Below are 23829 nucleotides of genomic sequence, written 5' to 3' on the forward strand. Positions count from 1 at the left end.
ACACGTCATTCACATGTATAATTAGACTACATTACATCATCTGTAATTGATCTGATTGGCTAAAAACATTAATTAGATTACATGGAAGCATAATCTACAAGAAGGTACTTATTCTACAGGAAGTGGACGCATATTCTACAGGAAATGGGCGCCTATTCTACAGGAAGTGGACACATAGTCTACAGGAAATGGACGCATATTCTACAGGAAGTGACAAACATTTGCAGGAAGTTCTCAAAAGTTGGAATGAAATTTTTAGTGAAAGTGACAAGATGACAAAAACATTATAAAAAACACAGAAAGCAATAGTTTGTTCAGTCAATATCCATGTCCACTAGCACTGTTGCTTTGTATTGCTTTTTCCAGTTGGGCATGGGCAGGAAGCATCAAAAACACTTCAGCAATCGCTTGACACTTTCTATTGAATTTTTAAGGTTCCATGCTGGACTTCCATGCCGGTCCAGTCTGCTCTATACCCCCTCCACTCCACCACAGAGCTTCATTCTTCTTCTTATAGTGTTGCAGTCAGTCTTTTTACTTGTCTGTTTTTTCCAGTATCTTCAAGAAGCGTTTCACAAGCTCTACTAAGTTTTACTGTAGTTTTTCGTTGTTTTGAAGCCGTCTTCTTGTCTTTTTCTGTCAACTGGTGTCTCTCACAGCGTCCAGCTCGCACAAATTCAATTTCTGTTGCTACGCACCAAACCTGGCTTTTTATAACCACGTCTCGCGCATGCGCAATGAAGTCCAAGTTAGATAGACCACACCCACTCGTAGAATATGCGTCTTAGTAACCGCCTTGGTTACGGTTAGATTCCCTCGGCTTTGCGCCTCGGGCTAACCGCAACCGCGGAGGTTACATAGACGCATATTCTACTCTTAGGTGTAGTCTATCCTATAATTATACATGTGACACGAATTTTTTGGTAAAATTTAATAGTTGCAGGTATAGCCTCGATTCCAGGCCGCTGAGAAAGGCGGCCTGGAATCGAGGCTATATTCAAGGGGCTGGAGTAGAGGCTAGTTGCAGGTACAACAATATCAGTGCCTGGTAGTGTCAAACCTGCAACAAATTAAAGATGCATGCTGATGATAGGATGGGCCGTTATCATGCAGATCACACCCTCACTAATTCTTGCTGCTTGAAATTCCATTGTCCACGCACATGATGTTGTCATAACTCCTAGTTTTGTTTTTGGTACACAATCTATGCACATTAATTTTGAGAGACATAAAGTAGGGCCTATTAGGATCTACATCTATTTATGCTTAACCTATTCTTATGCTCTAGCGTTACCATTAAAATAATTGCATGGGGGCGGGCGGCTTATACCTGTGCATGGGTGGATAATAATTATCCTGACCTAGAACAAACTAAAAAACTGAAAAGAAAAAAACGCTGTCAGTCATATGGGAATGCGGCCTCAGTAATGGGCACAATGGACCAGGACGTTATTATGTGACTGCAATGGCATCAATGCACTGAACTTGTAGTGATTCGTGCACGCATGTTGTATCCTCTGACCATTTCCTTTAGGAAATTTGAATCATTGTATTTTGTGTACAACGTATGAATTATGTAATAGTACAGTCGTAGATTATTGTATTATACCGTATTAGAATGTTTTGTGAGTATCAATATTTAGTTATGCAAACTGTGCAAGGGTGATCAATTCGCAACAATAAAATCACAAAACTTAAAATTAGTACGGCCAGAACGCAATAGTTAGATCACAAAGGGTCAATGATTTGGCTCATTTGCAAGGTTTTTCACCCCCAGTAATACGGTATAATTATAGCCGATAATTTTCAAAGGGCAAAACTATAGATACTAAACATTCGTGGTTGTCACTGGTTGAGCAATAATATTGCCAATATAATTATAATAGTTGGGGGGACTTGTACAGAAAAATAGAGGTGAAAGGTGAAAGTAATACAGTGTAATGGTCAACTCAGTTTAATTCTCAACCTCAACATCCACCAAACTGAAACTGTATCTGTCGTTGGGTCGCTCTCAACTGTCCTACTGTTCTCAGCTATGGAGGCCTGCGTTTATCAAAGATATTAATGCTCTGGAGCGTATACAAAGGAGGGCCACCAAATTTATTTTAAGTTATGAGTCAAGAAATCCTAATAATTATGACCTACAAAGAAAGACTCACCAAGTTAAAGCTTCTTCCGCTTATGTATCACTTTGAACTGGCTGGCGTAATGTTTTTTAAAGTCTTATAATAACCAGTCCTGTCAATTCAATATCAAAAACTTTATTTCATGCCAGTCAAACTTTAATACTCGTTCATCTGTAAAACTTACTCTTCGTCATGCACACTCGTTCCTATCATTGTCATATGAGCGTATCAAATCAAAAGTCAAAGAGTTTTTGTGGGCTCACTTTCTCACCAACTTTCATACTGACAATCTCTGTTCATTTCACGTCCACTGTCCTTGTAGCAAATGCACAGCTATTCCGGCATTTCCACAAGGGTTTTTAGCCGCATAATCATGTGCTCCCTTTAGTTTAGAGGCATTCTGACTTGTTTTCAGATTGACTCATACATTAATATACTTTGTCCTACCCCTATATCACTCACTGTTGTCAAAATAATGATGCTGTGAAATTATTATCTTGTGGTTTTGAAGAATGCAATCAAGACAAAGGTCAAAGGTTGCAATTAAATTTGGGATCAAGCTGGTTCAGTCTGGGGCCCGGGCGCGCGCGATAGCTCAACTGATTTCTGCTCAGGTGGAAACAACGCTATTGAGATCTTGCCTGGCATTGCCCAAACTCTTGTATGTCCTACGTACCTGCCCCCCAGATCACATCACCCATGCAACTCGCCAATTTGATTCAATCATGAGAGAAGCACTGGAATCCATCGTGAGCAGCCGGATAACAGACTGGTCCTGGCAGAAAGCTTCCCTACCAAGCAACCGTGGCGGCCTCAACCTCCGCAGTGCTGTGTTACATGCCCCTGCAGCTTTCATTTCCTCAGCTGCCTCCACCAAGACTCTGGTGGAACGTATCCTTAATCGCCCGACCAATCTGGACACCTATCTTGAAAAGGCTGTGAGTGCCTTGTCATCCTCTTCTTCCCACCCTGAATGGCTCAATCTCGATGACATAGACATCCCTCTACGTCAGCGCCACTTGTCCTGTGCCATTGATGAAGCCATGTACCAAAACCTATTAGACACATCACCTTCAACCAGGGCTCGTGCTTTGGCAAACTCGTCTGCTCTACCACATGCTGGAGACTGGTTGAACGGGGTGCCATCAGATGTGCTTGGCCTCCACATGCAGGACAAGGAATTCAACAGCTGCTTGAAATATTGGCTCGGCATCCCTCTCCACAGTGCCCCCCACCTCTGCCCAGCATGTCGCACCTCCGCAGATGAGTATGGTGACCATCAAGTTGGCTGTGGCGGAAATGGAGACAGAATCACCCGCCACAACGCGGTCAGAGATGTAATTTTTTCAGCCGCTCAATCTGCAGTTCTTGGACCATCCCGCGAGGCCCAAGGTTTAATCCCAGAATCCCTGTCAAGACCCGCTGACGTCTTCCTCCCAACTTGGCAAGGTGGCAGGCCCGCTGCCTTGGACGTCCACGTTATTTCACCTCTCCAGCAAACCCTCATTCATGAAGCTGCCTTCTCCCCTGGACACGCCCTAGAAGTTGGAGTTAGGCGCAAACTCACCACCCATCTACAGGCCTGCCGCTCCATAGGTGTAAACTTCATTCCCATTGTGGCAGAAACACTAGGAGGTCTAGGCGAAGAAGCAATCAATATCATAGGTGCCATCGGAAATGCCATCGACCGGAGAGTAACCATGACACATTCCACATCCTCCACCAAGAAGCATCTGTTTCATCGCCTGGCCATTGCACTTTGGAGAGGAAATACCTGCCTGTGGCTTCATTTCAATTATTCCTTGCTAAAAAGCTGCTTCTATCAGTATCTATATAATTATGCTATAAAGCATTTTCCATGTGGAAGTCCTATAATTATAGCACACTTAGGCTTGTCACCCACATAAGCCTAAATGAAGCCATAATTGACCACATAACTTCCGGGGGGGGGGGGCTAACACAACACAAATAAAAATTACAATTTCTATTTTCTTGTCAAGAAACCGCAAGGCCATGACTTATTGATGTTATGTGTCCCGTCATAATTATTGCATAATAAATTTATAGTAAAAAAGCATGAAGGAGACTGATTATGTTACTATAATTATCTCAGTGAACACTATAAATAACAAGAAACTTTATGAACTGACTTTTGCAAGTTCTTTATATAATTGCTAAGCCCTCAGCCACCTGTTGCTATAGAGAGTTTCTTTTTATAAACGCTACAGTCTTACGGCCACATATGTGGCATATTTAATATTGAGTTACAGTAACTTTAGTGGCCGGGATGTGTCTCCTGCATTATTTGGGCCCCTGAAATATTCTCCCCAGACATTCAGGAAAGCCATAATTTTGGTCTGGGGGACAGACTATTTCGGCTATCGCCTGTAAAATTTGGTCCCTCAGAAAAATATTTGGTCCCCCCATGCAGTCCATTGACAGTAGATAGCTATTGCAGCGGCAATACAATCACGTACAAACTAGATGGAAGGGACTCGTTATGCATGCGAATGTCTAAACAATAGACCGATGCTAGATCTACCTATTCCCCTGCAGTATATAAGCACTGTGGCCATTGTATTCTGATGTCCTGTCCTAACCAGTGTATACTTGCATGATGCCAGAGATGTTCGAGAGGGAGAATAGTGGGGAGAGTGCACCCAATACTTGCGCTGATATCACACTGACAATTGCATATTTATGCCTCGGTGCGCATGCGCAAGTGAGGTATACGGTAGTGTGTTTGTGTGTGTGTATCTGTGTGTCCGTGTATACTGCTACAGCTGCTCAAGGATCAATGAAGTGCAAGTAAGAGTTTCTATAGACTTCTAGTCATGTTTTCTTGCAAAATAATGCTTCGTTCTTGAGTTTAATGCCTGTTTTGCTTGGAATGCCATTGCAGCCTTTCAGAAGAGTGCGTAGAATAACCGTATTGTCCATGGAGTGTTGCTACTCTACTTAGTAGCACTAGAAAGCTAGCTATTGCATGGTAGCTGCAAGAGTGAGAAGAGAGCTGCAAGGCGCTGATGCATGCAGCCACTATTAATTTTAGACTTGAACTTTTGACGTAGATCGTTTTAACAACAATCATGGTCGATCATTACCCACTCTTTGTCTTTGATTTGCCTGCATCATGATATAGTCTCGAATTCCAGCCGGTTCTCATTGTAAGCGTGGGAGGGAGAAAACAGTCTGGTGACTCGGGGCAGAACATTCTGTCAGTCAGGAATGTAATCATCCTATTAACCACATGGATAATAACCCACACTTTAAATAGAACTGCCGTATTCTCAAATCTATCTTACATTCTTGTGGGTAAAGCTCCAATGAATATACTCTCCTTGCGGGTAAGGCTCCAATGAATATACTCTACCCACATTCTGTCCGAGACAGAAAAGTACGGTTCACTCCCTCCCACGCTTACAATGAGAACCGGCTGGAATTCGAGACTACATCATGATATACAGAGTGTATAGTAGCTTTATGTTAGGCATCTCCACCGAGGCATCAGCACACAGGTGCTTTCAGTTTATTAGCAGCGAATCTTGAAGGCGATTTGCTTGCTCTGATTGTTCAAATCAGGGGCGGATCTAGCAGGTAGCAGAGGGTGCTCAAGCACCCCCCTGACCTTGGACAAATAATTATCTTTTTGTCTCATGCACTCATTGGCTGTGGAAGTCACTCTCAGACTTGGTACTAATATATAGCTTGCTGAGTAGCTGTATACCTATATCATACAGTAGTGTCTTTTAAAAGCTATGATAAAAAATTGACTAGCTACACTGCAGTGCAGGGTAGACTCGACAAGTAAATACAGAGTGCAAGGAACCTCTGCAATGCAAACCACACCTAATATTAATGTCACATTGATATCGCACCTACCGGAAATGGCGTCAAAAGGGGGCATAACCCTCGATTTTCCGGAATGCTCCTTGCCTCTTGCTCAGCACCTATACCTACCACTTTTTTCCTAGATCCGCCACTGCAAATTTATCGTTTGGAATACCCCTTTCCATTTTCCTGGATTTGCTGACAAAGCAACGGCAGAATCATGGAAGTTGCTCTCCAGCACGATGGCTAAGCCTCGATAAGTCAATAGGCGTGGTCATCATTATACATTTTTGCCAAAAAGAGCTTGCAACTGCAGCAAGGGACATCAAATGCGCAACGCTTGGACCTAGGAAGTTCCTTAGGAGACGACGTGTCTTAATTAGCTGTTTTACGGCTGCAAAATCCGGCATAGTCTCGCTTTTTTGTCGTATGTATTGTGCTGTTAAATGCTAGTGGAGGCCCTTTTATAGTGCTGCGGTCGCGTGGTATAAGTCAGATACTTACTCGGAGGATATGCATCTTGTATATCTTCTGTTACTGTGGTTACGTACCCCTCGGCTATGCCTCAGAGTAACTATAAAGTAGCGGAGGATATAATTATGGGTGCATATCCTCCTTGTATAGGTGTGTGCATGGGTATATCCTATACATGCCTATTAATTATCTAGAATCTTAGTTACATGTATATGTCAATTTTAGGTCTGGCTCTAACAGCTGATAATTTGACAGTCATCCTTACTGGCATTGAAGACAAGTGGAAAGACATTGCTCAAAACTTAATCGTCCCAAAGAGTGAAATCACTAGAATTAACAATGAGCATTCTAATAGTACAACCGAGAAACTTCGGTCAGTTTTCAAATATTCTCTGAAAATGCATCCCTTTTCCAGTTGGAGATCAATAATTCGATCATTGGATAAAGCAGAAGAATTTATACTGGCAGACAAAATTAGGCCTCTTGCTGAATGTATAACTGGTAAGACTGTCAATGAATGACTTCATGGACACTATAGCTTGAAAATTGTATTGTGTTCACAGATCCTAGTATGACAGTGGACAATGCAACTAAGGTGTTTCTACTCACAAAAGGAGATTGGAACGGTGACCTAGGTATTGCGCTACTTGTTCCTAAAAGCATCCGGGATAAAATCAAACAGGAACATAGTGTTTTGGCCAAGCAGAAAAAATCATTGATGGAATATTGGGTTCAAAACATGTACAATGCTTCCTGGGAGTCACTAGCTGGGGTGTTGTACTACACACAAGAGGAAGAAGCACTTTTTGAATGCAAGAAATACTTGACCAAAAGTCACGGTTTGTTGATTGATTAATTAATTAATTACTTGAACATTACAATTTTAATGCAGATGACACACTGAATCTCGAAGCTGTAGAGAAGGCATTAGCTGACATAACTGATTGGTATGGGCTTGGCCGATGTCTCAGACTTAACCGCTCAATACGTACAAATATAAAGGAAGCGTGCTCTTCAGATGAGGAGAGGAAAACAGCAGTATTGAAGTATTACATTGATCATCACCCTGCTCCTAACTGGCGTGAAGTGTTGTGGTGCCTCCACATAAGCAGTGGAGATGACTATAACAACTCTGAGATTGTTAAGAACCAGGAGTCGCTGCAAAAACTATATGAAAAAAATGTGTCTCAAGGCGAGTGTGCATGACTATACGTATAACCTAATTATAAATAAATACATGTGTACAGCTCCTGTATCAGAAGATCAGCATCTTTATGCCACTTTCAAGCAGGCAATTAGTGTTAATGGGTCCCTTACTCAAACAGTGATGCAAGCAATGCTTCATGGAAATGCGGGGTTTGGGAAAACATCACTCATAAAATCACTATTGGGATTGAAATGCAGCACTGGTGAAAAGAGTACGGGGGTTATGGAAGAGCCTAAACGAATCGAACTGTCAACTGTTTCTGTAGAAGGGTCTGATTGTAGCATAGAATGGATGCATATTGAAGACTTACAAGAAGAAACTGCACTCTTAGTGAAAAATGTGAACAGTGATCAAATCAGTTCGTACCTGTTTCCAGATAAACGCGATAAAGAGATTGAAGAGTATGAAGAAGACATGGAATATTATTCACACCAATATTCTGGCATGTCTGAATTCAAGAAGTACACTGTGGAGAGGAAAAGGTAAGTGCTAAACCTTCCTTTGGTGGTTGTATGGACATGCACAGAGTATGTGTGAGCATGCATGAAGCTACAACAATTCAACTTTATGTAATAATTATAGGAAAACATGCTCAAATCTAGATTTATACTTATGTGAAGCGTATGGCAAGGCTTTAAGAACGACATTTGGTGCATGGTCAGACATGCACTGGGACTGGGATCACAGCAGAGTTAGCAAAGAAGCCTGGAGTATGGCTTTCAAATAATGTATAAGGCTCCTGGTAGTGACTGTGGCTATACGTATGATCACATCAGAGTCAGCATTGAAGCGTCTTATGAAAATAAATTGGGTTCCACAAGTCCACATGGAAGCAAAATGCAGGCTGTATTGCACATGTGTATAAGCTGCCTATGTTTACCTCACACTTGAGTGCTTGTTACTTGGGTTGCTCCACAAAAAGGGAGTAGCTATATTGCATATCTATATGGGGCAGCACGGCTAGTTATGTTTTTTAATCGAATGTATAACAGTACCAGCTACGTAGAGTCCTAACCCTTAAAAATCATGTGGTAACTAGGTCGACCGGTGTTCTCTAACCATGACACTTCTTACTTGTATTTATTGGGATCGATACTAGCTTCCTGCTATTCCCATTCAAAACCACCAACTCTTAAAAATCATCATGTATAATTACATAATAGGCTGTATATTATACACTTTGTTTGAGTGCGAGAAGAACGTACCTGCAACGAGGTTTTTTGCAGCAGGTGCTAGAGTGGCCCGGTTTTAACTGATTGGTTTGGGACTGTCACATTGTTCAGCATGTAACAGTAGCATACTTTCCACTGTTGTACCATGCAGTCCTATTTTACTGCATCACTCTGCACATGTACTCATTGACAATGCTTTGTCAAAATTCTCAGTTTCCATTATGTCTTCAATAAATTTAGGAGAGGTACTTCTCAGCAATCTTTGGGTACAAGTCAAGCCCAGGAACGTAAATTAAATGATTCATTTCTCTCAGCCCTGAAAAATGCTCGAACGAAAATGTGCACCCTTAACGATCCATGGACACTGTACATATCTGATATTGGAGGACAGCTGGAATTTCAGGAGTTGATTCCAGCACTAACCAATGGACCCTCTCTACATTTTGTTGTTATTGCAGCTCACATTGGCCTCAACAATAAATGCCCTGTAGTGTACCATAGTAGAAATGGTAGTACCACACCATACTGTTCCAGCCACACACTGAAAGAGAATGTACTTCAGCAACTTTCAACCATCATGTCTACAGGGAAAAATGGACAAGAACCAAAAATCATGTTTTTCTTAACTTTCAAGGACAAAACAAGTTTAGAGCAGAGAGAGAAAATTGACGAAGAGCTTCTACAAGCAGTTAAACAAACAGATGCATACAAACTAGAAGCGATTGAATTTGCTGAAAAGGAGCTATTATGCCATTCTATTGACAACAGCAACCCCAGTAATGAGGACTTGAACCGTATTCGCAAAACAGTAGAGAGAATAGGAAAACGTGATGGATTAGGGAGTCCCTATAGAGTGTTAACCCCTTGTAGCTGGTTGCAATTTGGAATAGCCCTAAGACTAGTGAATTCCCCTATTTTGAGCTATGATGACTGTGTACAGATAGCATATCAATGTAGTATCGAGACACCAGATGAAGTTACTGCAGCTCTCCGATTTTTACATTTCAAAGTGGGACTAATACGATATTTTGGCGAGGTTAAAGAATTAGAAGACATTGTAGTAGTTGAACCCAAAATCTTGTTTAGCAATGTTACAAGATTGGTTGAAGATACATTTACACTGGATAGTGTTTCTAGCACAAAACAAGAAATGTTTTCGAAGAAAGGAATTTTTTCTAAAGATATGGTAAATAAGATAATAACTGACTCAAAGCTTTTAACAAGACGAAAATTGTTAGCTTTTCTAAAACACTACCATATATTAGCCGAATTAGAAGGAAATAAGTATTTTCTCCCATGCTCACTTGTACATGTTGAGCCCCAAGCTAAAGAGCAGTACAGACAATCTACTATACCCCCCTTATTGATATCCTATAGCAGTGGATATGTCCCGAGAGGTGTCTTTGGATTTACCGTGGCTGAATTAATCACCAACCAATCTAACGAGCTAACGCTTGAAGAAAACAAAATTTATCGTGATCAAGTGATGTTTCAGTATGGGCCATATGAGAGTGAAGTTCGCCTAATGTCTTATCCTGCATACATACAAATTGACGTTTTTTCCAATGATCCTGAAAGGTTTTCTGTAGCAGAAACATGTTGGACCATTAGGAATCAAATCATCTCTTCCTTAAACATTGTAATGAACAAGCTAAACTATACCAATAAGGTCCAGCATTTTGTTTCGTTTGAATGCCAATTGTGTGAAATAGTACACCCAGCCAAGCTTCATTTTCATAAAGAGAAAGATGTCGTTACTTGTAGTGTTAACAAACAACCATCTGCCCCACCAACAGGTTATCAAGTGTGGATGAATCCAGTGAGTCCCTATAATTATAATAATAGAGAGATATACCACACTAATGTTTTGATAAATACAATACATTTAGTCTGCAGAGCTGCGTCCCTCTATAAAAAGGCCGTGTTTATCAGCTGCGATTGAGGAGGAAGAAAGTAAGCTGTAGTTTTCTTGAATAGCTCTGCATGATTGTATCTTTGATTATATAGAGACGAAGAGAATGAAACTTGAGAAGCTACCACTATCTACTGACACTGACATGGATGGATTGGATTCCATCTCCCAAGAATGTATGAGTCGAGCTATTATATTAAAGTTGTTGCTACAGTTTTATTAATGTATCTTAATTATGTAGGTCTACGTGAGCCTATGAATTTCAAGACACTTTTGGATCTTCTGTGGGATTTGATACCCAAGTGGGAACAGTTGGGTGTGAGTCTGCTCATCGATAAGACTACACTGGATTGCATCAAGTTAAAGCATCCGCAAGACCCTAGTGGCTGTTTTATTGAAATACTAACCAAATGGCTTCAGCAAGACATGTCTTCTCCTCCTCTAAGAACTCTTTACTTGGCATTAAGATCTCCATCAATGATAGAATGTTCTAGAAAAATTACTGCATTGACACTGACCTCAAGATTTATTAGAAAGTAAGCTTCATAAATAATTAACTGTCCCCCAGAAATCATTATACCATTGATGAATACTCGACTGACTAAAGTTGTAACAATTGTGACGGAAAGAGACAAATGTGCACGAAACAAACGCAATCAGGATTCATGGTTGCATAACCGCACCAACGATGCCCCTCAGTGACCATCTCTTCTTAGCTTCTCAATGTATATATTAACAAGAAGGGCTCTAATCCAGCTTTTATAGGATGTGGTGACTATATAATTATAGGGCCTATAGTTAGATCTATAATACTCAGCCGATATGATTTTTGTACATTAGAAATACATTACAGCTCTATATAGCCTGAAACAAAGTCAGTATGATCTGATGTTAGTTATTATACAGTGCCACAAGCAGTTTTAGTCTCGCGCAGCCAGCCCCAGATGTTTTCTATTTGAACGCTAGGTCGATAACCAATTTTTAATCGGGGTTGGTGCGAGACTAAAGCAGTTTATTAAGCCGAGGCGCGCCACGGGTTATAGTATAGTCGGTCAGTCTGTCTTGCATGCATGTGTGTCTGTCTGTATATTCTGAGTCTACTCACCTGGATGCGATATAGCACTGTGTTTATGCCATGGATAACCTCAACACAACGTAGTAGTTTTAAATTTGAAATTAATGTTAAAGCTTCATTGTCGAATAAAAGCGAGCAAAAGCTAAGTATAAAGTATAGATACTATAAATTAATTTATAGTATCTATGAGCTAAGAAGCTCTAACCTGCACGTTGGCCCATAGATTAACACGCAGCTTTGACTCGAGGCTGTAGACTCACTAAACTTTTTTTTTCCTAAATAATTTTTCATGTAAAGGTTAGACGGTATAAAGCTAGACAAAATAAAAGGAAAAATAATGGCAAAAATAATTACTATGTTGCTGAGTTCAGTTGATTTGCAGTTCTGACATAGCCAGATCCATAGGGGGCGGTGTCTTCATGGCTTGACCAACGCTTGAGCGGGCACCACGAATGCACTGGATTGCTGATTTTAGTCCATTTCATTGCAAGTAGGGAGGCAAGTCTTTTGTAAAAAACGGTTGCTTCAACTGCAAGACCTCCGGTGGCAGAGAGAACGAGTGGGGTGAATGAGGCATTCTCAATTTCTCTTATCCTTTCTTTGCTCGTACGCACGTTTTTTTATTAATTCATGTTTGCGGTAGCAGGCTGTAAGGTTGGAGTGAGAATTGGAGGGGGCAAAAGGGTTGAATACTCTGACATCTAGATATGTTTTTGGAAGCGTCCTCCCCAGAACCCATTTGCAGCGACGTCCAGTCTTGCACCTGGCTGAGAATTAGATGTAGCACCTCTGAGCGCTTCTCCAGTGATAGGTTGCAGCTCTGGTTCAATACTAACGTTGCTGCACACCTCATGCGGTTAGGAGGTTAGCAGTCAAGTCCCTGATTTCATTATGCCTTAGTGAGGGGAAGCCACCCTTAGGGCAGGAGAGGACGTGTTCTACACAGAACTTGGCTCCACAACCACACGATAGCGGGGTGCGGGTGGGCTGCCAGTTGTACCTAAGAGCTAGAGCATCATGGAATGCTCCCTTGTGTAGCGCAAAGCTGTATTCTTCTATGGGCAGCGAAGTGAGCCAAGATGAGGCCCCTTTCTCTTGGGCAAGGGTCATAGAGCGCTTTTGCGAGTGTGTTAGGGATTCACTCAGGTGTTCCGATAACTGTTTGGAATGTTCTCTTCTCTGAGTGTGCACCTCCAATTTTGCCTTCAGCTGGTGGTCTATTATCTCTGCTGAGTACTGTAGTGAGGGTCTTGCTATAGAATTGCCTCGGTCAGGGGCGCGGTTATTTTGGTGGAGGAGAGAAACTAAGTGTCAGTGGAGACGGTGGGGTTGGCCAATGCGATGCCACCAAGTCTGGCAGGCAGAGCCAGGAGGTTACGCTCGATGTCGTTTGGGGGTGGTCTGCCTGTGAGTGCAGGGATCAATTTGGTTCTTATAACTGCTTCCAGAGGGCTTAGGCAATGGCCTAGATTCGGCATTGTACGAGTGAGATATGACCATTTGCTGCTCATTCCGTGGGTAAACGCAGCATGAGCAGCGTGTGGTTGGCTTTGGGCAATGATTGACAGGAGCTCGAGTTCGTCAGCCCAGCCCTGAACCTTGTCAGCCACAAATGACTGCATATAGTCTTTAGTACCGAGGGCTGCTCCAAGGTAGGGTCTGTCTTCTGAGGTGACGTTCACTGCTGTGCCTGCGAAAGCTATTGTTGCAGAATCAAGACAATTCACCTTCGAGAGAAGCCAGGTTTTGCTCGGGTTGGGGAAGTAGCTGAATTTGGGGCCTATGATATCCCACCATAGACGTAGACTGTTGATTGTCCGAGACCCTGAAGCATCATCTGCATACCAGACTTGATTGATGTCGTTTACATTTTCTTTTAATTTGTTGATCAAGGGAACCGTTGCCAGGGCGTACATGGGCATCGCCAATGGGTCTCCTTGAGTGGTTTCTTCCTGACTGATAAGAGTATGTGTCCCCATCAACGAACAACTCAGACGGAGCCCTGTAGGTGTTAATGAGGACTGTTGCGAGGGAGGGGCAGAGTCTCACTAAACTTCAATTTAACGCCGAGGGTTTGAACTTCAGTGCTCTAGTTGTCGTAGTAGATTGTGGCCTAGCCTCCTTCACAAGGCCTCCATCTTCAGTGCGGCCTAGGATCGAAGATAATTGTGGCCATGCATGCATGGTCAAAGGTAGTCTCATGGATCAGCCCCCTCCTTCTCAGGAGGGGGCTAGGTCAAAGGAATTTAGGCCCGAGATCACATCTTCTACAAGGGCTAATAAATCTCTGAATAAATCTGTTTGTGGCACAATTTTCCATGTAATATATATAACTACTTCGTTGTCTTGCAAAACAACCAGGAGTGCATGAATACACGTTCACACCACTCCTGACTGAACCACAACATGCCTTAGTGAGTGTGTCCCTATAAAAGCAATGATTTGAAGTTTTGGGTGGGGGTCGGCTCAGGTCATCAAATGTCACTTTGCCCCAGTGTAATACCGTGAAAATTTTGAGGGGCTTCCAAGAATAATAATTTGTTCTTTAATTAGCTATAATGTTTAAAGGGGGGGTGGCTTCCAGTAAGCAGTACCCACGAGTCAACAAAATGCTTTTAGAGGCCATTCCGCTTAAGTGCCTCGAAAATTTCGCCCTATATATGGTATGCCATAACACTGGCACGCGGGTCTTAATGTTATACTTATTGTCCACTACATCGCATATCAGAATTTATGGCAGTAAACCTCCGAGGACGAGAGGGCGAAGCCCCAAGGTCAAGAACAGTTAGATCTATCGTTTAAATGACCAAATTTAAGTGGTAGTACCCATTAAATAGAGATCTATGTATAAACGGTGTAATGTCAACTCAAAACGTTAGAAAATGGAGTGTGCAATATATACAAGTGATGAAAAACTAAGTTTGTGCAACCAGCGAAAAAATTAATATAAACATTTTAACACAACAAATCAAATGAGTATCTCCTAGGTAGTATCAAGACGAATGGTTCTTATTTTCTTGTTATCGATGAGCACACAGGCTGCTTCGTTGGTAGAACCACAATAGTGAGAAGACGAAAAAACAGTGAGCAGACGACCACGCTGTTGTATCTGAAAACCAGCTGCCTTGCACTCGTGGGCTCGTATCACATGAGAGAGTCTGTTCCTCTTCAGAAAATCTTCTAGAGCATCGGAACTACATAGGAAAGACTAATTTATTCTCTCTATCAAATACATGAACGTATAAATACAAGCAGCTTCTCATAAAATAAATTATATTTATTTATAGCACCATGCAGGTTTGTTTGAATGGTTCTATGAGTAGCAAAGGGTAGTTGGGCAATGAGTGTCTCTAAGACCGGTCAAGAAGTTATGGCACACATCTACATCATGTATTATACTGTACGTAGATGGTCATACAGGCATGCAGATACACGCGACAAATACATTAGTAAAATTCTGACAATGCCAGTTTTACAGACAGAACTCCGAGTATGCACCTGAACATGTGAGCAGTCCCCCTGGCAAAATTGTCAATGAACCCCTTGTTTTCACCGAGATGTACCTCTATAGCAGGGTCAATCTCATCACTCCTGCAACCAACAGACTCTCAATTCGACACCACACAATGTTCGTATTCCATACAAAAGGCTACATGTACATGTATGCAAGGCATGCGTACCTGATGGGGTCATTCCACATGATGTCCCAGGCCAGGTCGCTCTGGCCCATAGGGTTGGGCAGGTTAGCAGGCACATCGTTGATGGCAGAGATGTACTCCCTCCCAGGGGATGGGAACGGTATGCCGCCATGGACACAGAACACCTGGGGGCAGACAAACTATCTAACTACAGTCTACAAACTTTAACAATTTACAAGACAAAATAATGTACGCATGCTAGCTTCCTAGTCCTCCCCAACATAATATATACCTTGCGGTCAACGACAGCTGCAATAGGCATGTAGTCAAAGGCCTTGTTGGTTGCCTCCCACACTTCAGCCCCCAGGTCAGCTCCAAACTTCTCCAGACACTCTTCCTTGTAAGAGAACGTCTCTTGAACCTCACGAATTTCATGGTTCCCTATGTAAGATGGAAGGAAACGTTATCAATTGATCCTCCAAACAAGGTTTTATTGATCATCTTGTTAGTATAACGAGTAGATATGTAAAAATTAATGTATCTGGCCACAATTGGGGTGGCGTTGTGAGTGAGATTGATGATGTGTGCATTTCCAGTAGTATTTCTATAGTATTGTACAGTGACAGTAACATAACGCACAGCACAACACCTACACATGTACCTCTAATGAGTAGGAACTTGGAGGGCATAAGAAGCTTTTGTGCCAGGAGGTAGGCCACCACCTCAAATCCATGAGGACCTCTGTCCACGTAGTCACCTAGAAACAGGAACGTGGCCGGAGTGAGAATGGGACCCATCCGCCATAGTACTTTTTCGAAGCACACAAGATCGTGAAAGTTCCCGTGAATGTCACCAAGGACGTAACAAGGGGAAGCAACTTCAAGCAGTCGAGATTCACTCTGAAATATGTCAGCTGCTCTGGTGCAAATCTGTATGAAACACTTGGCAACAGATAACATGTCAACAGCACCCCAGGAGAAAGCAGCTTTTGGTTGACCTCGCCCATTGTCTTTGAGAGCATGCTCAAAGTAGCGGAGACCAGACAGCATCTCATTGGATTTGGATTGCTTCAAGGAGAAAGTTAGAAATTCGCATCAACGTACGCTATATTAACAACGCTATATTAACAACGCTATATTAACAACGCTATATTAACAACGCTATATTAACAGTATAATAATAATTACTGTATGTTATACTTGTACTTAGTAATTAACACATGACATTGTATACAGGCAGACCAGCAGCCTCCTACAATTTAGAAGCCCTTATACAACTAAGCCAAAACTTAGCTACCACATCACAAATAAGTGTATCGTAAAACTAATGAAGCATACAAAGACCTGCAACTCCCTCACCTTATCGAAGGCATTGATAGAGGGCAGTCTGTCGAATCCTGGTCTATCCAAGGCATCTAAACTCCCAGAGATGGCCTCAGTGCCCATCAGGTCCCACAATGTGGACACATCACTCAAAGCTCCACTACGACGGACCTTCACAAAGTGTGTTGCAATGGTGATATCATCACCATCATCATCTGAAAGGTCGTCCATATTGTCATCGCTGACAGACGAGGAAAGCTTCCCACTGTTGTCACCACTATTGGACACATCTTCACTCTCAGACTTGCTGTTCAGTTGCGGCAAAGAAGCTGTGTAGGCGGAATGGGTTGCCTGACAGTTTTTCTATACGGAACTACAATGATTGTATTGTATGCACGACAAACTGCTATTTTTAGAGTAAGCTGTGCAACTGCACAACTAAATAGCCCCACGCCCACTTCCACTCTTCATTATTGATAGGTCGCTCAGAGTCAGAGGGCCTGGTATCGACTGCTTGCACATTAAATAACCATTGGTGAGATTGTTAATATGCTTGTCTCAAAGACTAAGCCATGCATATTCTAGATCTACTACTGTAACAGTGATCTATATAGTTCACTATAGAGAGAAGCTAGATCACTGGTTCTGTAGAGCTCGCACAAGCTTATCCCTTTACCACTTCCATCCTCTGTCTCACACCCTGCAAATTGAACCTTCAACAGTGTGGCCGAACGGAATGGAAGGTGAAAAAGTAAACCCGGAGGTCTTAAAGCCTTATAAGAGAAAAGAACTGCGATTTGAAATGCAGTCAAATACACACACCATATACTTTGTATCAATATTCTCTGTTTCTCTAGCTGGAGCTCTGTGTATGTGATATGGCAATATGAAATTGTGTTCTTTGTTTACGTAAAATGTTCAGTTTTATGGTCCTTTGCGCACAGTCAGCAGTAGGCTTTTACAAGAGGCGCGTAGCGTTGTAGGCCAAATGTGAAAGATATAACAATTATACTCTCTTGATCAGGTATAACTTACTTGTGTCCATATCTTCTGCTTCATCCTTTATATCAGGTAAGTTAAAGGGTCTCTTCTTAGAGGTAAAAGACGGGCTCACTGGCTCTGCCATGGTTCGAAGAGGAGAGAGAGCGCGCTGGATAGGGGGAGAGGAGAGACGGAAGAGAACAGAGGTCCCTCGGAACTTTAATTGGCCCACCACCCTCAGGAACTCATCCAGAGATAGAGTCTCACTCAAGGACACTCCGAAGTGACTGCATAGTTGAGAGAACAGTTAGAGATACATGTACATGTACATGAAATAATGTCCACAAGAGACGCTTTCAAGACAATCCTGAGAATGTCCTCACAACTGAGGATATCCCAACAATACTGTTGTAAGACAAGATTTATTCAACTGCATGTTTGGTTCCACAAATGTATGTACAAACAGTGCATGTACTATTATAACTACTATACACTCGCCTCCAGTTGTCCTTTGCCAGCTTCTCCCAATCTCCCTCCTTAATGTTGTGTTTCTTCAATCTCACTATGTCCGCTAACATTCTCCTGGAGGTAAGGTTAGCACTCAACCGCAAAATATATGTAGAAAGACATGCACTTTGACTTACTACAGCCCTAGGAATGTGATCTAGGGCTGTGTGATGTACGTGCAGTGTACAATATCTCAAGCACAATTATTTGCATAAAAACGTAAGAGTATTCACGAGCATAACTCAACTGGGGGAATTTATTCCTAATGGACAATGATATGTACAAGGATATGATTGTACTTGTCACAACAGATGCACCATCTAATAATTATACGCACAAACTCACTGGAAGTCCTGATAATTGAGTCTCTCGAGGCCAGATGTGTTGTAAAACTTAAAGATGTACTGGCAGCGAAACTGTGCACAGAGGTCACCATGCACTGTGCGGGGGTCCATCGCTGCTAACCCCACACGGAACTCAGACAGAGATAGTCCAGACTCTACTGGAGGCACTTGCATGGCTCTGCAAAGGGGAGGAAGATTGTAAAAAGTGCAACGGTATGTAAAACGGCAGTAAAGTCTTACCGTAAACTAGCACATATTCCTTGAAATGTCGTTGAGTATAATATTTGTACAGAAATATTTAAACAATGAAAAGGCTACAGTATGCACGTGCATACACAAAACTACATATTAACCAATCCAGCCTCAATTAAAGGTAAGTAGAGTGCTACACTAGCTTGAATGTACAAATCTTACTTAAAGCATTGAAGGCAGTGCTCAGAGTTGTAGCCCAATTTCGACATGATAGCAGTAAACTGCTCCAGGTTCAGTTTCCCACCAGGAGAATCACAATGCTCTTGAAACAGCTTCTCTATCTGCTCAGACTCTGAGGAAATACAATCAGAGTAATCTCAGTGACCACCAAGTCAGTCACCTCACTTGTTGGTCACCATCACAGTACTAAACATGCTTACATTACATGTACAAAGATTTGGAAACTATTTAGTACCATATTCTACTGAGATTACGCCCACATCTGAAATTACGGCTGACCCCTCCAAGCTTTTGAGCGAAAGTTCCTGGGCTAATTTGCTTCAAGAATACGCTCACTAGGAAGTGAGGCAATCTTGAGTAGTTGTCAATAGCAGTTTATTGTGTCAGCCGGTTAGCTCTGAAGACTAGATTTGGCCAATAATTATTGCTCCTGTTTGCATAGGACAATGACAATCTTCTCTGAATCTCTATTCACGTGACAAGGAGGAACCTTCTGACGCGCAGACTCACTGAACTTGTATACTTTTTATACCTAGCTACTTTACCCATGCATTACAACTGTTGTATATATTGATGTATTAAGCGCTCGGACTGACAAAAAATACTTAAGTTAATGAGTGGGCGTAATTTCGAGGCAAAAACCTGGGTGGGTGTAATATTATTGAGCCAAAACTGCAGTTTTCGAAATTAAGCCTATCCCACCTGTAGCTGCAGTGTAACATGCAATTAGGGTGAGTGTAATTTCGGTAGAATACGGTAATTACTTTGAGGCAAATCCAAAGAAAAACATGGGCGTTGGTGATTGGGCTTATTTTGAGAGCTAACTTTGAGTGCTCGCAACTGTAGTTGGGATCGTCCAATTGTGGCAAAAACTTCATTCACATACATAATTATATGACTGTACTATATACGTACATACAGTAGGACAGAAAAAAGTTATCCTGCCTCAAGTAAGGGTGTGTACAAGCACACCTCTACCACAATAGCTTCTGTATGCTGGCACACAAACAAGAACATTCTCGATGTACAGCTTGCGAACAAGAACTGACCAAATATTCCGTATCCAGCTTGTGTGAGCATCTGTTCCTCCAGTGAAGTACCTCTGTTGAACTGAGGCCTTAGGTTCTTGAGTGAACCCTCACTCCTCCCGTCTCCCTCTGTCCCTTCCAGAACACCAGTCGGACACAGGTTACCAATGGCAACTGAAAAATACCAATAAGCTACATGTAAGGAACAGTTACACACCACTATATTGTTTTACATGCACTAGATAGCCTCAGCATAACTGCAAAACATGGCCAATGATCAGACACATGCATGAGCAATGTTATTACTTATGGTCAATGTACAAACGTATAGTATTTATGTATCACTCAGTCAGCCAGGCATAAGGCTTAGAACCACACTTAGCTACAGTATTATCATGACATGAATTATGTTCTTGACTCACTAACCTCCAGATTCAACCTTCTTTATAAGTTTCACAATACTGAAGTTGGGTAGTTGCTTGGCTTGATGTGGTGTGAACCATTTTATCTTGACCTTGGGGACCTCAGGAAAGCTGCCTCGACCAGGCCTCTGCTCAGCATAGTATGTCACTGTACATTTCCTAAGGCCATTGCAGTTGCGGTGCTGAATGTTCACAATGCCAAGGATCTCGGCATCAATGCACACAACCTGTAAGTGAAAAGCGACAATAGGTTTGATTTCAATACACAATTTTAAAGACCTCTTTCAGACATGTCTGTGCAGCACTGTGAAAGTTTTCATCCTCTCCAAGCTTGCTGGAGGGCAGATACAGTTTAGAAGATTCTTCTACAAACAAGTATCCACTCTTTCCTTTGATGATCAATTGGCTCTGATCTCCTAGTCCTACATCCATTGAGGTTGGAGTTAGATATAGAGTGTCTATACACGGATATTTCAGCAAAACTCTCTAGCTAGCTAGCTCTGAGATATGAAAGATGCCTAAAAAATTAATGTAGGTCAAAGGTGATAATTTACAGTGAATTATCACCTTTGAACTCAGGCTGAGCCCTGCTGATTCAATAAAAACTAAAAATGGCCTCATCACTCGAACTCGATCAATATCTTGGGTTTTACAGAGAAGCTTTAGCTAATCATGAAGATCATATTTTAGATACACTCAAAGGAATGGTGTGGATCAATAAGCTAACTAGATTGAAACCAAAAGCTCTCACTCAAGACGAGTTAAAGAGCATCACGACACATTACGATGGTAATTTTGCTGCTCAAGCCAAAGGAATTATCACTTTAATCAGAGAGAAGGACACCTTAGATTGTTACATAGGACTCAGTAGGGCTCTCTGTGATTCGACGAAATTCAAAACCAACGAGGTGTTCCCGTTTATGGCTGATTTGAAACGAACTGGGAGACATCCCCCAATTGAAAGAGTTGTAGGAGTTGCAGCAGGTTAGTAGACATAGGTGGATAGTTGCACTGTCAATTTATTAACGTACGCATAATGATCGTACACGTTCATAAGCCCACAAAACAATATAAAGTCATAAATAGGGGGGATATCTCTTCCCCATTATATACCTAGATACGTAGAATTAGTGTATTAGATCAAGATGGAATTTGCACAGGTTTACTCTATCTTTGTGTTTGTGCAGGAGGAAAACATACTCAACAAATACCCAATGCTAACATTCTCTGGCTAATTCAGTCCAGAGAAGACTTTGACAAAATCCCCTCTCTACTTACATGTATGTCACATGATCCCAGTAACATAACAAGAATTTGCAACTTCTTGGTAAAGGTATGTACATTACAACAGAAGGCGTCTCCATTACTATTATACATGCAACCGCTGTGCTGTAATTATGTTCTCGATAGCCTATGGTTAATAGTGGACTTAGCTTTATCTTGTGTCCTGTTGGCTATCACACTTGTGTTGCATTTACAAATAACTTACACGTGAGTGATGGCCATTGTGGGACAAGCATGTTGCATTATGAATCGTATACCATGTTACTATCAATATACAATGTACTTAAGCCCTTGCTATAAGCTGGTAGATGGCTGTTGTATATTCTTCTTTTTTCCAGACTGTCTCTATCAAAGTGGAGGTTTGTCCAGGAAGCTCAGAGTGCATTGATGTAGCTATAAACCTTGCCTGTCCACCTGAAGCTGAACCCATTTCCGGACCCAGTTGTAAAGCTTTTCTTTCAAGACTCAGTCCTCAACCTCGTCTAGTTCTTCTGACAGCTGCTGGTACACCTATAGGACGTGACCCTCATGGTGACTTGGTGGTGGTGATGCGAGGAGAGCCCACCACCATCTGTGCTGAAGTGGAGCACGTCACAGCATTGTGGAGACTTGATAGAGGACACAAACATAAAGAAGCGGTGAGTACTCCTCTCTGTTAGTGCATGCACGTTCAGGGACTCATACCGTAGTGCTAGAAATAATTAGTTTGGCCAATTTTAGGCTCGATCCGAAAACATTATGCCTGCAATCAACCTTTCCTCGATTAAAAGCCGCGATTTCATGTATAATTATAGTTGCTTACATTATAGTTTGTATCGCGCGTACATTCCTATAGCACTACAGTCTACCTACTACAGTCTACCTACTACCCTCATTCTATAATTATGTGATTTCTCTTGCACTGCCATCACAGTGCATGTCATTTAATTTGTTTTGTTTGTAGAGCAGTATAAAAAGCCATTTTGTCGTTATTTTCTGTATAATAGTAAACTCTCATTAATTAATTCACCGGCAGTGCAGCTTGGCCGAAATATAGTGTGGTGGCTGCATTTCAGAAAATATCTGCAGCGAAAAATGGCCCTGCCTCGAATCTAAGGACTAATTTTGCAGTTCTGTTTCGAAGACAATGAAACATTATGCTCTCTATATTTAAGTAATCCAATTTTTTTTCTGCCAAACCACATGCACCCAAAACGTACGTCATCTAGCCGTAATAAATTACATGTATACGGAATAGCGAGTGGCCGCATTTCAGGGTGAGTTTTTGCAGTAAACATCGATAGCTTAGCTATAGCTAGCAATCCGTGCCAAACCAAATGACCAGCATATATCGAGGCCATTCTTCAGGGAGCCTGAATATAATAATATAGCGAGGGTCTACTGTAATTGATAATTATAGGTGGCTTGCTATTCATTCATTTGCTGCAGTACATATATATTATTATTTATATACAACGTTATAATTAAGCAATAGTGTTCTATAATAACAGCTGTATAAAATGTTTTCTTTACAGAACACCTGCATCACTTTTGGAAGAGCCACAAGCAAGCCCTCTCATGATGACCCTGACGTTGTGGTGAGCTCAAAAGAGGTTGTCAGTTTCTACAATGAAGCTGACAAATTGAACATTGCTACCCTAGCTGTTGCATATCGAGACAATCACAGAAGTTATTTAGAGTATTGCAGCAAACTTGTTCACTACTTCTCTAAAAAGTTTCTCGAGTAATTTTTAACTTGTATATACTATTGACATTGACTCTGGCCTGCATGGTTATTTTGGTGTTCACGAGTTAAATAATTTATTACATGCACATGCACCTCGTATGCATGGTACTCGCATGCACTAAATAATTAATAAGCACATACATGCATGCACACTGTTATTAATAATACTGTTGTGGCTTCTAGCTAGTGTAAGTGGTGATATGTAACTATATAATTATAGGCTATAGTCTTTAACAGTAAAATGGGGAGAAGGTTATACATAAGGTTAGGGGATCATTAGGTTATAGGTTTAATTTAGCCGTTATAATTGCAGCCATTTATTGCATACATAGCAGCAAAAGACATAAT

The 23829-nt window shown here is 41.6% G+C and overlaps 3 protein-coding genes across 3 annotated transcripts; 2 read left to right on the top strand and 1 right to left on the bottom strand.

The window, feature by feature from the left end:
- Positions 1 to 8: 8 nt before the first annotated feature.
- On the top strand, positions 9 to 6635 carry LOC135340042 (uncharacterized). Its single transcript, XM_064536329.1, has one exon. It carries the CDS (start codon positions 2639 to 2641, stop codon positions 4031 to 4033), a length of 1395 nt encoding a protein of 464 aa, XP_064392399.1. The 5' UTR covers positions 9 to 2638; the 3' UTR covers positions 4034 to 6635.
- A 1000-nt stretch (positions 6636 to 7635) lies between these two features.
- Positions 7636 to 23573, top strand: LOC135340038 (uncharacterized). Its single transcript, XM_064536324.1, has 8 exons — positions 7636 to 8120; positions 9051 to 10629; positions 10700 to 10763; positions 10818 to 10898; positions 10964 to 21455; positions 21659 to 21804; positions 22094 to 22393; positions 23270 to 23573. Exons 1-5 carry the CDS (start codon positions 7669 to 7671, stop codon positions 11260 to 11262), a joined length of 2475 nt encoding a protein of 824 aa, XP_064392394.1. The 5' UTR covers positions 7636 to 7668; the 3' UTR covers positions 11263 to 21455; positions 21659 to 21804; positions 22094 to 22393; positions 23270 to 23573.
- Positions 14638 to 20903, bottom strand: LOC135340039 (uncharacterized). Its single transcript, XM_064536325.1, has 13 exons — positions 20751 to 20903; positions 20476 to 20698; positions 20071 to 20223; positions 19004 to 19133; positions 18591 to 18767; positions 18237 to 18320; positions 17793 to 18025; positions 16794 to 17086; positions 16097 to 16502; positions 15728 to 15876; positions 15478 to 15620; positions 15296 to 15388; positions 14638 to 14991 (listed from the first exon to the last, which is right to left on the bottom strand). The coding sequence occupies exons 1-13, from the start codon at positions 20901 to 20903 to the stop codon at positions 14781 to 14783; spliced, it is 2448 nt and encodes an 815-aa protein (XP_064392395.1). The 3' UTR covers positions 14638 to 14780.
- Positions 23574 to 23829: the final 256 nt, after the last annotated feature.

The sequence above is a fragment of the Halichondria panicea genome, chromosome 8 (assembly GCF_963675165.1).
Source record: "Halichondria panicea chromosome 8, odHalPani1.1, whole genome shotgun sequence".
NCBI lineage: Eukaryota > Metazoa > Porifera > Demospongiae > Suberitida > Halichondriidae > Halichondria > Halichondria panicea.

Coding starts and splice junctions, on each gene's coding strand:
- LOC135340042 (XM_064536329.1), top strand. CDS start 2,639: ATGCAATCAAGACAAAGGTCAAAGGTTGCAATTAAATTTGGGATCAAG.
- LOC135340038 (XM_064536324.1), top strand. CDS start 7,669: ATGTGTACAGCTCCTGTATCAGAAGATCAGCATCTTTATGCCACTTTC. Junction 8,121..9,050: donor TACACTGTGGAGAGGAAAAG/GTAAGTGCTAAA, acceptor CAATAAATTTAG/GAGAGGTACTTCTCAGCAAT. Junction 10,899..10,963: donor GGATTCCATCTCCCAAGAAT/GTATGAGTCGAG, acceptor TTAATTATGTAG/GTCTACGTGAGCCTATGAAT.
- LOC135340039 (XM_064536325.1), bottom strand. CDS start 20,903: ATGGATGTAGGACTAGGAGATCAGAGCCAATTGATCATCAAAGGAAAG. Junction 20,224..20,475: donor AAAGAAGGTTGAATCTGGAG/GTTAGTGAGTCA, acceptor GGTATTTTTCAG/TTGCCATTGGTAACCTGTGT. Junction 18,321..18,590: donor CTCAATTATCAGGACTTCCA/GTGAGTTTGTGC, acceptor CCTTACCTCCAG/GAGAATGTTAGCGGACATAG.